The 18118-nt window shown below is 53.5% G+C and overlaps 1 protein-coding gene across 1 annotated transcript; it reads right to left on the reverse strand.

The window, feature by feature from the left end:
* Nucleotides 1-1781: 1781 nt before the first annotated feature.
* On the reverse strand, nucleotides 1782-17217 carry LOC133356761 (tektin-4-like). The gene is made up of 8 exons (XM_061574423.1): nucleotides 16936-17217; nucleotides 13873-14053; nucleotides 12323-12487; nucleotides 9159-9229; nucleotides 7697-7840; nucleotides 6072-6294; nucleotides 5524-5678; nucleotides 1782-2648 (listed from the first exon to the last, which is right to left on the reverse strand). The coding sequence occupies exons 1-8, from the start codon at nucleotides 17112-17114 to the stop codon at nucleotides 2435-2437; spliced, it is 1332 nt and encodes a 443-aa protein (XP_061430407.1). The 5' UTR covers nucleotides 17115-17217; the 3' UTR covers nucleotides 1782-2434.
* Between the last annotated feature and the right edge of the window lie 901 nt (nucleotides 17218-18118).

Here is an 18118-nt window from a genome sequence, read left to right on the forward strand (position 1 = left end):
CCAACATTTTTTTGTCTCTTTGCACATTCATTTGTGTTTTAAAATAAGCCATGCTTTTAATAAAAAAAACATGACGTTTTAGATCATTAAATGGGGGTGGGGGGGGGACACAAGACAGCTGGACCACCCTGTAGATTGATTCTCCTTTGACTAGTTTTGATATGTCAGCGTCCGTATTTGTGTGCACCACCCTGTATATATACGCACACACACAAACACCATCCCCTCGCTCTTGTCCCAAGCGACAAACCAGAGGCGCGCACGCGAGTGACCGAACATTCTGAGCGCCTACGACCCTTCTAGGCCTGCGCTGTTGTATGGGGCCCGAATGCCAGGGCACGAGAAAGAGGGAGGACCAATCTGTGGCCGTCACAGAGAGGAGGATGAGGAATGTCGCGGTGGATGTTGGGTTTAACAAGGGAGGACAGGGGGGTGAGAAATGAAGAAGTTAGAGAAAAGGCCGCTGTGGTTCGATCATGTGGAGAGACAGCAGGAAAATGATGTGAGTCAGAAGGTGGCAAGCGAAGCAAGTGGAAGGAAAGCGATGAAGAGGAAGGCAGAAGGAGAGGTGGAGGGGCGATGTGGTGCGGTCGGACACGGTGGCCCGAGGAGCGGAACGAGAGATGGCGCAGGACGGGGCAGCGTGGAGAAGGTCGTCGATGACATCGCAACAGCTCCGCGCGAGTGTGACAAACGCACGGGAGAAGAAGAGTGTCCGACAATACGCTGAGCGCACACACGCCTCAACGTATTCATTCTCGCGTGCTCCGTCACGTCAGCGGGCAGCAAAGATCTCTCGCTCGCTCTCTCGGGCCCTGTGGTGCGTTCAACGCGCGGTTAGCGGAGAGGGCTTGCGTCAAATTGATTCCATCCCAAGTCTATTTCTGAGAAATCACGCATCGCTAATGAGTGGCTAATGGTTATCGATGTTGAGTACATGTTGGGGAAAATGTGAAAAGTGCCATCGCTGCATCAGGGCCGCGTGCGTTGCTGCTACTCTGTCTAAGAGACAACTTTAATCTCAAGTCCTACAGTGTTTGCAAGCAATAAGGTGACGCCACAGATCAGACTAATTACTGCATTTACATTAAGAATTAGGATGAAAGAATTGGTCAAAATCACCCTCATTGTTATTTCGATATTCGAGTAACTCCCTGTTGACACACGATTCAAATTAAATGTTGCCAGATGTTCCGTCTGTATTTTGAGTGATTTCCCGTTTTACAAAAAAACGGGAAATCTGTTCCGTTGTCGCTCGTGAGTGGCCTTGGTGTTTCCTCAGTCAGCTTCCTTCTTATTATTGCAGCCGTCTGTGAAAGCCTCACGTGCGGGGGTTGTTGTTCACCGTTATTTCTCATTCACCGCGTTATAAATTGCATTGATTTCAACATTCGATGGTTTTAAGACGGCGCACGAGTGACGATGCTATACGGTGCACGTATTGCATCCATCGCGTTGCTTTTACACGAAAGTGCATTCGAATTAACGGCACCGCGTTCGAACTGGAAACCCCACTCAGACCACGGCTGACGCATATTCCTAAATGCGGCGTCGCTTCGTCTCTCCACGAGAGGACCGTCGACGATCAGTCACCAGCGACCGATCAAGCGAGCGGTGACGTGCAGGGTTGGGATGAAGTGACGAGAGGGCACGGCATGAAGGGTGAAAAAGTGAAGGGGGGCAGCGGAGGAGGGGCGTGCGGTGCACCGCGGTGTCGAATTCACGGCCCGATCCGTTGACTCCGCCAGCCCCCCGGCAAACACAAAGAGCAAGGGGCAGGATTTGATAAGCACATGTATTCTTTTTAATCTCATTCATATCGTCTCAATCCGCCTCGTGAATACAGCCAATGATGCTGACATCCATGGCGTATGCTTGCATCACGAGCGTAGAGAATCCTACTTCAGTTGATGATTATTGCCTCGCCGTTTTGTTTTTGGTTTGTTGTCCTTCCCCCGCACCTCCAATGACCACGGCTGTCTAACACACGGTTGCGAAAGAAGTTCCATATGCATGTCAAAGGACCCATTCACCACTCCAAGGCCGTAGCCATGGAGTCAACATAGGGGGAGACCAAATATTCCAGGGGGTCTGGGGGTCCCCCCCCCCAGAAAAAAAAATCTAAATTTGAAAATGAATCTCCTGCCATTTCCTGCCTAAAACATTTTAAAATTCACAAACACATGGGATTGACTTTTTATTTATTTTTAACAATAATATCTAATAGTGTATTGTATTACATTGCTCTGTTGTTTTCTTTTTTACCTTTTCCTGTTTCATTGTATGTAATCGCAGAGATTAGGGATGTGTACCCCCCGTGATATTTCTTATAATTACGGCCTTGCACCACTCACCCACCCACCGCTCCCAATTCGCTTCCACCAGCGACTGACCTCGCGCGACCCTGACACGAGGAGGAGCAGGACGGGGCTCCTCAGTAGCCGGAGAGGCGCACGGCGCTAGGGAAGCCGGCCCGGGGCGGGATGCAGCGCTGGCGCTCCGTGGCGATGCTGGCCGCCTTGTTGGCCAGCTCGTGCTGCAGCTGCGCCCTCGCCGCCCCCAGGGCGTCCAGCGCCGCCTCCGCTTCCCCGAGCGCGCCCCGCAGTGACTCCGCGCGCGCGTGCTGCTCCCCCAGCTCCTCCAGGAGGCTGCTCGCGCGTGTGGGGGGTGGGGGGGGGGGCACGCAGAGCCGTGTTGAAGCGGGGGGAGGGGGGCTCCATGCAGGGCCCAAAGGCAGTGGGGTATATTTTGGCATTTGTCATGAATTGGGGTCGGCAACTTGCACCTCTTTAAGGACTGCATTGCGGCTCTTCAGATATTGAAGGGTTTGTTTTGATCGAATTCGAAAAAGATGGCCCTGCTTGTTACTTGAGTTGCCGAACCCTGAGTCCGGTTCACCATGTAAGTCCAGTTTACCATGGGAGCCCAGTTCACCATGTAAGTCCAGTTTACCATGGGAGCCCAGTTCACCATGTAAGTCCAGTTTAGCATGGGAGTCCAGTTTACGATGGGCATCGTATTCAAGTGCATTTTGGCTCTTGAAATATAGATTTGTTTTACCGAATTAAAAAACGATGGCTCTTCTTTTTATTTTCGTTGGCAACCCCTGTTCACGAAGAACATCTTGAGAGCTCTCCGTCATGTTTTGTCGGCACACAAACACCGAATGCACACACAATAAACAAGTCAAAGATCCCCCGTGTAGTCCTAACAAACTTTTGGGGCAAGTGCTGTCAGCGAGCACCCATGAAGGCCGGCACGAGGCTGAGTCGACCTAGGGGAGACCCAGGAGACGATCACATCATCGCCGTCACTGGTGTGTTGGTGGCCGTGAGCGGGGATGGAACTCGGGTCGCCTGATTCGTAGCTAACCGCTGCACTACCGCTCCCCACACAATACAAAGACGACGATCCCCTGTAGAGGCTGAACAAGCTGTTGGGGTGAGTGCTGTGAGCGAGCGCCCATGAAGGCCAGCAAGGCACACGAGGGGGTGGGTGGCCAGCACCACGCCCGGCCGCCTTAATCTCCCCAGTGGCGATGTTTACACACCGCACCAGGTACTCATTTGAGGCTGAGTCAACCTGGGGAAGGCCCAGGACCGGTTCAGATAATCGTCACTGGTGTCGGCCGTGAGCAGGAATCGAGCCCGGGTCGCCGGGTTCGTAGCGCAGCGCGCTAACCGCTACCCCACCGCTCACCACAACCACACACACAACACATCCACACACATCCACACAACACATCCGCACACACACAACACACACATATTTCATTTTTTTTTCACACACATCCACACACACAACATATCCACACACATCCACATCCACACACACAACACATCCACACACATCCACACACACACAACATGTCCACAAACATCCACACACACACACACATCCACACACACAACACATCCACACACACACAACACATCCACACACACATCCACACACACATCCACACACACACAACACACCCACACACATCAAAGATACACACATCCACACGCACATCCACACACACACAGCACACCCACGCACATCAAAGACACACACACTGGCATAACACCCCACCTCCACCTCCATAATGCAGTCCACATCACGTCAGCGTCAATACATCAAACAACACAACTCTCGTACGTGCTTTTGTTGTGAAGTTTGTGGACATTTGTAATGTCAATGGACGAGGCCTTAAATTGCAGTGTTTAAAAATGTAGTGGGCTCCATTACCCCGCCGAGCAAAGAAACAAGAAGCCATTTGTCTGCCTCAATGTGGCTGCCTCGATTATGGCGCCTGGCCAAAAATCGCATTATCTTTGAAATGCGGGCGCTAACATTAATCGATTGGGTTCCATCTGCCTTCATGGCAAAGCTTGTCACAACCAAACAGCAACAACAAAAAGTCCATTGGAACCTCATTTGCCAGTAAAAATATGATCATTGTTTTTTTACCCTTCTATCTGGCAACAAAACTGACACCTTTTTTACAAGGAGTAATATTTACATAGACCACAATACCTGCAGTCATAATGCAAACAAAAAACATAACTCTGATAATGTATGCACTGTCCTTGAAGTTGATTGGTCCACACCCGAGACAGCTTTCCTTAGAGCCTAGTCTCACATGGGTTGGTCTCACATGGGTTGGTCCAACCCATGTGAGACTAGGCTCTAAAGAAAGCTGTCTCGGGTGTGGACCAATCAACTTCAAGGACAGTGCACATTATCAGAGTTATGTTTTTTGTTTGACTGCAGGTATTGTGGTCTATGTAAACATGACTCCTTGTAAAAAAGGTGTCAGTTTTGTTGCCACATGGAAGGGTAAAAAACTAATTATCAACAAAAAGTCCATCGAGATGTGCGAGATCATATTATCCCATAAGCTGATTTAGCTCATAATCTGCCGTTAACGTCCCACTGATGGGCCAATGCCTCCAGCAGCCTCTCCACTCTTCACGACTTATTGCCACCTCCGTCCATTGTGCCCCTCCAAATCTTCTCATTTTAAACCCCACGCCATCTCTCTCTTCTTTTTTATCTACGACTCTCTCCTTGTAGTTTAATTTACACCTGATATAAAAAATTCAGTGTTGCAGGCTTACATCGGGTTTTGAGTATGACTTCAATAGTTTCATTATCAATGAAAGCGTCAACATAAAATGGCTTGTTTTGGCTATTTAGAAATATATCTGCTGCTACTTGCTCAAGCTTGTCATGCAATTAATTAATAAATATATTCATGATCTGTGCAACACGTGTGTCTTGTATGGGACTGATTTGCTGAACGCGTCTTGGCAAGGGTACAGCAGGACATTGTATTATCCTCCCTCCAGCAGTAATAGCAACAATGCTAACACCAATCACGCGTGTTTTAAAATAAATAAATAAATCCATGAATGCCTCACTGAGACTCAAGACAACATTGTTAAGCAGGAGAGAAAGGGTACGTGTAAACGCTGGACCACGTGAAAGTATCGAGAGAGAACAACTTTTATAACCGCGGCCCCACGTGGCCGCACGCACCTCTCGTGCGCAGGGTCGTGGCAGAGCTCGGAGGAGGGCCGCGTCCCACGCAGGCGCAGACGCGTCTCGGTCACCCTGCGTGGGGCCTCCAGGTCACGCAGGGCCGACGCCAGCTCCTTCGCATTCTTCTCCTGGGCCGACGTCTCCTCCAGGACCTGGGCAAGTGGCGGCCGGACAGCCGGGGGGTGGGGGGGTGCAAATCCGTGACGGTGCCGTTGTGACATGCGCTTTCTAATGCCACTGCTGGTGGAAGGGGCCTCCACTAGAGGGAGCTCTAGAGAGACCCCCCCCCCCCCCGCCAAGGGGATGCCACGGTGGCTGGGAGATGTTAACGACCTCGCCCGATATACAGGAGGTCGTGGGTTTGATCCCGACCCTGACGCCTGCTGCTGTATATTTGGAACGCGCGCGTGGGGCACGCACACGTGGGCGACTCAAGGGGACGAACAGCCCACAGACGGGCAAGCAACGACAACAACAAAAACAGCGCCCACCGACCGAACGCAAAGCGTCGGCGGAGGACGACGGCGGCGAAGGCGTCTCCCCACCTTGCTCAGCTGGTGCTCGAGGTCCACCTTGACCTCGTTGACCTCCCGGGCGCGCTGCTCGAGCGCCCGCCCCACGCCCTCGTTGCGGTCGCGCAGGTCGCGCGCCGCGTCGCTCAGCAGGAGGCCCGCGACCTCGCGCAGCCGCGCCGACACGGAGCGCTCGCGCTGCGCACGCTCCACGTTGGCGCGCGCACGCTGCTCCCAGCCGCTCACCGTCAATGTCCTGTGCGGAGGGGGGGCGGAGAGGGGGGTGGAGGGTGGGGTGGAGGGGGGGTGGAGGGTGGTGGTGGGTTAACACCCTCAAACAACATCGGAGGGTAGAGGATCGACGCTCACAACAACGAGCGGAGCACCGGGCGGATGAAATACAGCAAGTTGGTAGAGGGTACAGTTGGTGCATCTGCCAGTCATCTCAGTCAGCCAACCCATGGCACCTTAGTCTGTCCCGTGACCTCCTGCCAGTGAGCCTTCGACACTTCACGTGGCCTCAAAGTGCACCTGGCCTGGCACAGGCGCCGTGGTGACGTCACCGTCACTTAGGGGCGAATGGCAGGGTGTTGGTATTGGGTTTAACGACACAATGATACATTATTAACGCGATCTAAACCCAAAACACCTTAACTACCACACATCCCTGCTTTGGGACAGGGGTGGTCTAGGCCGCATAGAGGCTGTCCCCGCGTCTCCCCCGAAAGCTTCTGCGACTATTAGGGGGACATTTGTCTCAGTCTCACGATGCCAAGCGCCACGCTGACCCATGATGTGGGCAAAACGGTGGCTCTGTCAACCATTATATAAACGGAGTGGTAGCTCCTGCAATCTCTCATTTACTTGATACAGCTGTCGTGGCTGTGACGGTACCACCTGAAGACGGAAGCTTGTGTTGCCTCCGAAACGTCGTGATTTTTATTTTATTTTACTTTTTAATGTTTTTACCTACGTGACTTTACCGAAAAAACCTAAGAATATCAGCCATGCACCCCTTTGGTTCTCAATCCTAAAACAATGTCTATCATGTTAATAAACACGTAGCGTTTGATGAAACAACTACGTGACTTTACCGAAATAACCAAAGAGTAAAGTAGTTGTACTTAACATGCCCGTGCTTAATTTGTGTATTAGATGAGTTACCTACTAAAAAAAAAAATCTGGCCACGTCTCACACCCCCAGAAAGGGCATCTCGCACCTCCAGGGGGTGCAGCGTGCACCCCCAGGTTAAGGAGCACTGCACGAGAGGGTGGACCGAGGGTGCAGCGAAATCCATTGTCCGACTGCAGTTTATACGACCCCACATCGAACCTCCGCACCGTCAAACCCCCCGACTGAGGAGCGAGGTGAAGTATGGTCAAGCGGCTCGCCGCGCCCCGCATGGCGCGTGGCGAGGCCCTGAGCCAGCAGCGGAGTGACAGTACAGAGCCCCGCATAACCTGTGAACAGCAAACTCAAATACACTGTGGCCTATATAATTATAATCATAACAATTATATTTTTTTCAAATGTATAAAGCACCTTTAAAACAATCGTTCTCAGGACGCAATATGCGACAGACGCCGACCTTTACCCCCCCCCCAGCCGCCCCACCCCCCACGATGCCGACGTCCCAGTGGGGGGGGGGGGGCCTCACTTCTCGTGCGCGCTGGCAGCGTGCGCGTGCCGCGCGGCGCCTGCCGATTGGTTGTTGAGGTGCCCGCACGTGACGTCCGCCGCGTAAGCCTCGTGCTTGTCCGACCAATCCGCCTCCAGCTCCTGCTTCGCGTCGCGGTTCAAGCTGCGGGGGGTGAGGAGGGGTGGGGGTGGTGAGGAGGGCTTGGGGGTGAGGAGGGCTGGGGGGGAGGAGGGCTGGGGGGGTGGTGAGGAGGGCTGGGGGGTGAGGAGGGCTGGGGGGGAGGAGGAGCGCTGGGGGGGTGGTAAGGAGGGCTGGGGGGTGAGGAGGGCTGGGGGGGTGGTGAGGGCCGGGGGGGTGAGGAGCGTCGGGGGGGTGGTGAGGAGTGCTGGGGAGGTGAGGAGGGCTGGGGAGGTGAAGAGGGCTGAGGGGGGGGGGGGCTGGCGGGGGCGGCGTTCAGCGCACCCACAACGCTCGCGCCAACATCGACTCCCTCGCCTGCCCGCCAGGGTCACTCGAGGGGGTTTCGAGGAACCTTTTGCAGACCGGGGGTCAAATGGGGACTCTCACGCAGCGTTTGGCGGGCGACGCAACGCATCGACCCACGCACCTAAGGGGCCCTAAAATAAATAAATGTTAATATTAAAACACACATTTTTTACTTGCATAGTAAAGTCATTATATTTTTTCACTTGAGATACAGCCGGATAATACGACAAATCGCTAACCTTGAACACCCAGTCGTTCGTAAAAGTCGAAGGCGATATAGTACTATAGTAATAGAGCAAGTGCAGAATCACTGAACCAGAGTTGATAGCTTGAAAGCATTTCAGCGCGGGGCCCTTGAAAGTGCGGGTTCCGTAGCATGTACTTTTGCTACTCGGATCCGGCACTGACCTCAGGTCGCTGCGGTCACTGCACTGAATCCTTGACGTGGCCGAGCGTGCCGACATGAGACACGCAGCGTTGCGAGGCCACAGAAATGTTCTCTTCTGGTCCACAATTAGCTGCTGCCAAGCTGCTTGCGGTTAACGAATGAACATCGTTTCGTGGCACCGTTCGAAGTGGCAGGCCCTCATGTGGCCAAGGGCCGCGTGACGTGAAGTCACGTGCCGTGCCCGGCCCACGAGGTTACGCGTGTCTGCTCTACTTGGCCTACTCTTCCACGCTGGGCAGATGTCATGGGGGTACCGAACGAGACGCAACCTTGCCAATCACCCGTGGGGTACCCGTGCGCTGTATACTGCTGGACTGGATAGAAGCGGGGGGGGGGGGGGGTGTTGTTATTGTTGTTGCATTAAGATCATTCATTCAACTTTCGCGCTGGGAGATTCTAAATCTAACTGGCGATATCTGCCTTGCAAGTCCAGACGTAGGCCGCCAGTTCGACGAGATCGATTCTATTCGATCTCCCTCAACGAGCAGCAACACGCATCACCATGAAATAGGCAGGTGGTCGTTTCTTTCCCAAAGCATTCCTCACCGTATCTGCTCTATGGCTTTGTCCAGGGTTCGCCTAAGCAGTGCCTGCACGCTGGAGATGAGTTCCACCTCCTGTTAGAGGAATGAGAGAATGGGGGGAGGGGCGGTGAGGGGGTAAATGAACATGAGTACGGGACCGTCACGGTGCGTCGTCATCGTGTTGCTACGGGGAAGTGTGGGGCAAAGGAAGGGTGAACAGTAGCCACATCAGCCACGAGTACATCTCATAGGCCACGATCATTGGGTTTAATGCAGCTCAGCAGTGGTTCGCGACAGTCCTCCAAGTAATCCGCGGGGCTGTGATGCAAACGCAGATTGCACCGGAACGAATGACAACGCTTTTCACTTTTATTTAGGCCATTAATTAATATTTTTATTACTATTTTAATTAATATTTTTATTAATATTTGTATTAATGTATTTGTTTAATTGGGTGATATTGTGAATAGCTATATCAGACATTAGTACATCTAATCGGCCAAGATCATTGGGTTCACTGCAGCTCAAAGACTCAATCCCTGCAAGGCGTGCCGGTGAAGTCAGGAGATGCACCACGTGAGTGCTCGCCATTCGAAGGCCTGAACACCAGAGTCGGTGATGTCGTTGACAATGTCTTCATCAGGGAGGCAGTTCCATATCCGGACAGCGGAGTGAAGAAGGGGAACTTCTGTGCAGGGAGCAATGTTCTGGCAACTGCATGTTGTCACTGCTGCTGTCTTCCCACAATCACTGACTGGGGCGAGTGAATCAGCTGGGGTCATCAAATTATGATTATTTTAGGGTTAGATCGCGTAAACAGAATGTGTCCTAAACCAGCCATCAATCCTTGTTCCTGCCTGATGATGCTGGGAGTAACTCGTCAGGACAAATGTCCGCACCGCTTTAAATGTCGTGCGAGATTGCTCATGCCGCACCACGTGGCAACTTTAGTAATTGGCCCTCTCGGGTGGAGGAGGATTTACGACACATTTTTATTACGCGATCTGAACCAACAAAAAACAATTATGAATCAATAGTCGTGTATTTTTTAAAATACCGTTTTCGTAATTTGTCTTAGAGTGTCTACAATATATACTCTTTGGTTCTTTCGGTAAAGTCACGTAGTTAGGAATAAAATAAAATTAAAAATATTGTCGACAATATAATAATATAATAATCTACTTATCAATCTGGAAATAAGTTGAATGTGTTATTTGTATTTTCCTCACAGTGACTTTCTACAACTAAATTATATCAGTTGCCTGCCATTTCCCTAATTAACTTTCTGAAAACCATTGAATCTGGGTCACCTCCGATCAGTTTAAACGACTGAACTTTAAATCTCATCCAAAGCTGTGGCCTCATCAATGGTTACCTCCAGCTTGCTTGACATTCCCCTTGTGGAGACAAATATAACTGGCAAACATTAATCTAGGAGGTCACGGGGCTGATGAATTACGTGTTCTTTGACTTGACAGAAGAGGTAATCACCCTACCCTGGTATTCCATTATTATTGACAAAACCTGTAAAGGCCACCACATACGGTGAAGAGGAAATCAGTTTGAGTGCAAGCATTGAGCGAGACCAGGGATCAGCAAACCAAAATAACAAGAAGAGACATTTTTTAAAAATTCTATAACCAAAAATAAAATCAATATTTCAAACGCCGCAATGCTCGTGGTGATTACGAGATGGTGGCCCTCAACAAATAACATCACGGAGCAATCCTCCTGAAAGAGCCGCTCGGAGCTCCAGAGCCGCAGAATTGCCGACCCCTTGAGCGAGCCAGACAACCACGAATCCCTAACCAGCTGCTGACGAATATTCAGAGTTGCTTTAGTTTCACATCTCAGGATGAGGGGGCACTTTCTCCAACACTTCGCCGGCCTTCCGCTCACCCCCCACAATAACAAACTCCCCATGTAACCCCACTGCCAGTCCGTGCTTTAGCAGGGCCTCGTTTTCCCGGTTCGGCAAAACGTTTCAAATGACATCACCAATTGCACAAGGCAATGATCGTGCTAACGAGGCCAAGGAAGTTCTCCATTCAGAGCTCACGGAAACATCACGTGTCGTGTCCCGTGTTGGAGGGTGGCCTCGTGAGGGTGAGTGACAGCACGACAGCTCATTACAGAAACCCCTTTCAGTTGCCACTGAAGGGGGGGGGCTATGCCCATCACGCAGGCCCTGCTGTGACTTTGATGTGATTTTTGTGATTTTTTTTGGGTGCAGCCAATTGTGACCAGGTCCAGATCGTCAACTCACTGCGCCTGGCGTGTCCACGTAGAGAGCCCACTCCGTGTCTCGTCACTTGTAGACGAGGCCCCCCCCCCCCCCCCCCCTGTGCTGTGTGGGTCGAAGGGGTCATTTGCCCATACCTCATCACGTGGTCAGCGTGGGTTTGGTGGAGAACAGGAATCATGTGCATTAGAGCATAGTATGAGACAATGGATTGTACAAAGGTAGCTACACAGTGTCTAACGCCTGCTGTGCGTGGATGTCACTCATCGAAGCGCTGTCCAGGCTCAGTGCTACTTTTAGGTACGAGGGAATCGGGTGAACTCTGGCTGATTTGGTCAAAGGAAACTTGGATTTGCAGTATTATACTTGACAACTTGGATTATTTTTCGGTGACTGGGAATTATGAATCCTTCACAACCAACGTGGAATAGGAAAACAGTGTCTGTGACTAAATTCTTGACTGTATGGTATGTATGTTGGGGCGCAACGGTGGCTAGATGTGAACTACCTCGCCTGGTATGCAGGAGGTCGTGGGTTCCATCCCGACACTGATGCCTGCTGTATTTTTGGAGTTTGCATGTTCTTCCCACGGTCGCATGGATTTTTCTCCGGGTCCCTCCGGATTTTCTCTCGTTTAAGCATTTGGCTGCTATAAATTTCCACCCAATAAGCCACTTCGTTGAGCTATCATTTGTGGCCGGGTTGCTTCTGAACAAGAACCATAGAGCTCAGTGGGCCTTACCTGGTCAAATAAAAGGTCGTTTAGTTTTAACTTCTTTCGGATCTCGCACCGTACGTAGCCAACGGTGCTAACCGGAGGTGCGACTAGACTGCTTCTTCCGTCGCCCTGTAAGAGAACCACCGCAGTTCACGACAGCCCACAGATTGTATTTGTCACCGCCTGGGCTACTGCGTGTGGCTGAAATAGTAAATAAATCGCGGGCCTGCAGGAGCTGCTCGTGCGGCCCGTCGTGGACGAGCTCGGGGCCCGGGCGGCGCTCGCGGGCGCGGAGGTTGTCCGTGCAGAGCGCGAGGGGCATCTCCGTGGCGTCCAGAGCTCGTTCCAGGCGCCGCTTCTGTTCCACCAGCAGCTCCGTCTCCGACGTCACCTGCGAGGCGTCCACCCACAACGCACGCAGCCCTCTTGAGCGCCCGCTTCGCTGGCGCGCAGACGCTCGCGAACGTCTTGTGCGCCTGCGCAGTCTGTTTCGCCTACAACGCGGTGGTAGTTGCGTTCCTGTCTCCACGTTATGGAATTATCGCGTTACAAAAAGAATATATATAGGGTGAGGCACAGTCCGCGATAACACGTGAGACGCGTAACGCAGGCGGAACAAACACGGAGGCGCGTGGGTAGCATCTCGAAGCATCCAGCAGCATCCCGCCTTGTGTGATGACGCTACGCAGAGACCGCTTATCCCTGCTCCCGCGACGTAGTTCTGTTTGCTCAATTGCGTTATATCCAATTCGCATCCGCGTTATAAAAATTCATTCCCAAACACATGCATCGTGTTATATCCAATTTGCGTTATCAAATTACACGTTATAGGAGACCAGACTGTAATATATAAATGTTTCATCGAACTCGCACCCATGCCGTGAAGAGAGGAATCTTTACCTATAACATCTGGTCGTTCGTCAGCGTTGATTCAAGCAAAAATCCGACTCCTGATGAGATGCTATATTAAAACCTGTCCAGATTTTGCTTATTTTGAATCTATGCTGGTGAGATTATGCCCTCCCAGAAGGCTATCGGGCTGACAGTCGTGAGATACATCATCGCTGTGAAGCTTTGTCCCCTCATCACTGAAATCCCCTCATCGTGGCCAGAAGCAGCAGGCAGGAAACCTCGACATTGTGCCTTGAGCTCATTGACAACAACATTGCTGCTGCCATCGTACGCAAGAGTAGAATAGAATCCACATCTACAACTACCGACTGCTCACAACGGGCCCGCAGTAGCAGCAGCAGCGCTTAAGTCATTCCAGTACTTTGCACTCTGATCTTGCGTGTGTATTGTGTTCGTTGTCGTGACGTTCTGACCCCGTGCCCCTACTGGGCCATCTATGAAAAAGAGCTTCATAGCTCATCGGATTCCTCCTGCAGTACGAATATTTTTTTTTCCTAAACTAGGCTCGTGATGCGCACGTGGGATGGAGGGGAGAGGTGCATGCGTGGGGGGGGGCGGTGCGCACGTGGGGGCGGATGGAGGTGCGCATGGGAGTTGGGGGGTACGCACGTGGCGGCGGATGGAGGGGTGCGTGGAAATTGGGGGGTGCGCACGTGGGATGGGGGTGGAGGTACATGCGCGTGGGGGGGGTGCGCATGGGTTGGGGGGTGCGCCCGTGGGGGCGGATGGAGCGGTGCGTGGGGGTTAGAGGGTGCGCACGTGGGGGGGGGAGAGGTGCATGCGTGGGGGGGGGGGGTTGCGCGCGTTGGGGGGGGGGCGGGTAGCGGTGTGCACGCAGACCCCCCCCCCCGGACGCCTCCTCACCTCATGGATCTCGCGCTCCAGTTCGCTCCTCCACGCGTGCACGTGCGCCAGGCGCTCCCCGATGCGCCGTGTGCTCTGCGCGTAGCGCGCGTGCGCGCCCGCGCGCTCCTCCGCCACTCGCGCGCTCGCGGCCGTGCGCGCGCACGCAGGCAGCTCCACGGCGGTGCGCGTCTCGGCGTGCCTGGGCGCCAGCACAGCAAGTAGGACGGCTCGTGTAGTACACGTGTGATGTAGGGCACGTGTGTGATCTACGTGTGTGCCACGGCACGTGTACACGCGTGAGGTGTAGGACACGCGTGTGATCTACGTGTGTGCCACGGCACTTGTACACGTGTGTGGTGTATACACAGAGTGCTTCAAAAAAACGTGAACACTTAAATGGGACAATCGTTTTCAATGGAAAAAGAACGGATAATAAGCACTGTAACATGATGACAAATTAATGTTAACAGCTTCAAATAGTCGCCACGTGCTCGCCGTCATTGTCAACACGTGCCTGGAATCTTCTCCAGGTGGTCTCGAGTGCCCGGAGGCGGCACATTTATCGTGATATTGTTGCAAATTCTCAGAAATGTTCACATTTTTTTGAAGCGCCCTGTACAGACCGACGACACGTGTGTGTGTGCACGTCGCGTCTCCATCCTCAACGAAAGCTTCGGCCAGAGCCGCGTTTGACGACGCACGTGGCAGCACTGCTGCCTTGGCGTTCAACACGGAACGGGAATTCACGCGCGCGTTGGCACGCACGTACACAGACAAAGGTCCCCCGTGTAGCCTCTAACGGGCTGTTGGAGCAAGTGCCGTTCGCACTTTGAAGGCCAGCACGGCACACGACGGGCAGTGCGGACGGCCGGCCCGCCGTTCGTACCCCCCCAGTGCTGATGGTTGCCCACCGCAACCAGGTACTCGTTTGAGGCTGAGTCAACCTAGGGGAGGGCCGTGGCCGAGTTGAGATATCCGCTGCTGTTGTCGGTCGCGAGTGGGAATCGAACTCGCGTGGCCGGGTTTGTGATAGAGTACGTCAACCATTGCGCCACCGCTCCCCCGACAAGTGTCAAGACGTGCACAGAGATAAAAATAAACTCTCCCGGAAAGCCTTTGACACAAAGCCGTAATCATAATGTATATTGGGGGGGGGGGACACATCACACACAACACATCCCCCCCCCCCCCCAATATTCAAATATGCTCAAAATGTCCCCCCCCAATATATTTCTGTAAAATAGATTTCTGTTTATATGATTGTGGTTATGGTTGTACTTTATTAATCCCTAATCTTTGCCATTACATACAATGGAACAAGAAAAGGGAAAAAAGAAAAAGCACAATACACTAAGAGATTATCTTTAAAAGATAAATAAAAAGTCCATCCCATGTGTTAGTGAATTTTTAATATTTTAGGCAGGAAATGGCAGGAAATTCGTTTTAAAATTTAGACCCCCAGACCCCCGGGAAGATTTGCCCCCCCCCCCCCCCCAATGTTGACTCCATGGCTACGGCCTTGCTTCAACATATTGTTGGCGGCGAGTGCTGTTAGCGAGCACCTATGAAGCACAATGCACGCACACAAAGACACACAGACACCCCATTGTTGTACACTCATGTCAGCACATGTCCATACACACACACGAGCGTGTAGAGACGTGAGCGCATGCAAGGACGTGTGGCAGCGCACATGAGCCACACATGAATTCACAGGGATACGGGTACCTGCACAATCAATACAGGAGCAGCGAGATGCTGGTTAATCATTAAGCATCGTGGAATGATTGTCCACCCTGCACGCGTTAATGATTCATCCTCTATTAAGGTCACGATGAAATTCACGACTAACTTTTTGTTTACTTATGGTGCAAATCGATTCTGAATTTATATTTGTCGAGCGCCTTCAGTCAGCTGACAGCACGATGGCCGAACGGAGCGATGCACACAACGTGCCGTGCGCTCCACTTCCCTCCTCGCACCGTCACGATACCCACCTGGGCTCATCCGAGAGGTGGGGGGGGGGGGGTGGAAGGACAACAAACTAAACACGCTGCACAAAATCCGTGCTATTGGGGACCGAGTTAGAGGGCCGGGTTTTGGATACACTCTGCCAGTGGTGGTGGTGTTACTCAAAGACGAAGACTCCCCGTATAGATTCAAAAGACTATCATACAATATTTTTGGATTAGATCGCCTGCCCCACCGGGGTCTCACCTCTCCCACCCGTGTCTCAGCTGCCCCACCCGTGTCCCACCTGTCCCACCCGTGTCCCACCTGTCCCACCCGTGTCTCCCCTGTCCCACCTGTGTCCCACCTGTCCCACCCGTGTCTCCCCTGTCCCACCCGTGTCCCACCTGCCCCACCAGTGTCCCACCTATCCCACCTGTCCCACCCGTGTCCCACCTGTCCCACCTGTCCCACCCGTGTCTCCCCTGTCCCACCCGTGTCCCACCTGTCCCACCTGTCCCACCCGTGTCCCACCTGTTCCACCCGTGTCCCACCTGTCCCACCCGTGTCTCACCTGTCCCACCCGTGTCCCACCTGCCCCACCAGTGTCCCACCTGTGTCCCACCCGTGTCTCACCTGTTCCACCCGTGTCTCACCTGTCCCACCCGTGTCCCACCTGCCCCACCCGTGTCTCCCCTGCCCCACCAGTGTCCCACCTGTGTCCCACCCGTGCCCCACCTGTCCCACCCGTGTCTCCCCTGTCCCACCCGTGTCCCACCTGCCCCACCAGTGTCCCACCTATCCCACCTGTCCCACCCGTGTCCCACCTGTCCCACCTGTCCCACCCGTGTCTCCCCTGTCCCACCCGTGTCCCACCTGTCCCACCTGTCCCACCCGTGTCCCACCTGTTCCACCCGTGTCCCACCTGTCCCACCCGTGGCTCACCTGTCCCTCCCGTGTCCCACCTGCCCCACCAGTGTCCCACCTGTGTCCCACCCGTGTCTCACCTGTCCCACCCGTGTCTCCCCTGTCCCACCCGTGTCCCACCTGCCCCACCACCGTGTCTCACCTGTCCCACCTGTGTCCCACCTGTCTCCCCTGTCCCACCCGTGTCCCACCCCCGTGTCCCACCTCGTCTGGTTGTGGAGGCTCCACTCCTCCATGGCGACCGCCGCGTCTCGCAGCCCCGCGGCAGTCTGCGCAGCCCAGCCGGGGCCCGCGTCGTCGCTCGCGGTGCCGGGATGGAACCAGGTGCGGGGCAAGGCCGCCTCCTCCCGTGGGGCCGACTCGTCCGCGTGGAGGGACTCCATGGCACGGGCAGACACAGAGAGACGGAGACAGGCGAGGAGAGAGAGAGGAGAGAGAGCGAGGAGGTTGTCGTGGGGGTGCCGGCTGCCGAGGTCACTGGGGACGCGACGCCGTTGCCAGGAGCCACAGACCCCGCCCAGAGACACGGGTCGGGGTGCAGGGAGACACGCGGAGACACACAGAGACACATGGGGGGAGACACAGAGACACAGAGAGACACACAGAGACACATGGGGAGACACAGAGACACATGGGGGGAGACACAGAGGGACACAGAGACATGGGGAGACACACATAGACATGGGGAGACACAGAGAGACACACAGATACACAGAGACATGGGGAGACACAGAGGGACATGGGGAGACACAGATACACACAGAGACACACAGAGAGACACACAGAGACATGGGGAGACACAGAGAGACACACAGAGACACAGAGACATGGGGAGACACACGGAGACACACAGAGACACAGAGAGACACACAGATGCATAGGGAGACACACAGAGAAACATGGGGAGACACAGAGGGACATGGGGAGACACAGATACACACAGAGACACAGAGAGACACACAGAGACATGGGGAGACACAGAGATACATGGGGAGACGCACAGAGACATGGGGAGACACAGAGAGACACACAGAGACACAGACATGGGGAAACACGCGGAGACACACAGAGACACAGAGACACGGGGAGACAGAGACACGGGGAGACACACAGAGACATGGGGAGACACGCGGAGACACACAGAGACACACATAGAGACGCGGAGACACACAGATACATGGGGAGACACGGGGAGACACAAAGACACGCCGAGACACAGTGAGACACGTAGAGACACGTGGAGACACGGGGAGACACATAGCGACACGCAGATACACAGAGATAGACTCGGGGACACACAGAGACAATGGGCAGCATGAAGAAGACACGGGAGAAGTGCTAAGACATAGGGACACGTAAAGACGCACAGAGACACGTGGAGACACGG

Source organism: Lethenteron reissneri, chromosome 55 (genome assembly GCF_015708825.2).
Source record: "Lethenteron reissneri isolate LAM-NWPU_2019-01 chromosome 55, ASM1570882v1, whole genome shotgun sequence".
Taxonomy (NCBI): domain Eukaryota; kingdom Metazoa; phylum Chordata; class Hyperoartia; order Petromyzontiformes; family Petromyzontidae; genus Lethenteron; species Lethenteron reissneri.

Excerpts from the sequence above, each read along its gene's own strand:
- LOC133356761 (XM_061574423.1), bottom strand. The coding sequence starts at position 17,114 with ATGGAGTCCCTCCACGCGGACGAGTCGGCCCCACGGGAGGAGGCGGCC. Across the intron at positions 9,230-12,322 it reads CGCACGAGCAGCTCCTGCAG|GAGGTGGAACTCATCTCCAG; the intron begins GCCCGCGATTTA and ends TTCCTCTAACAG. Across the intron at positions 7,841-9,158 it reads AAAGCCATAGAGCAGATACG|CTTGAACCGCGACGCGAAGC; the intron begins GTGAGGAATGCT and ends CACCCCCCGCAG.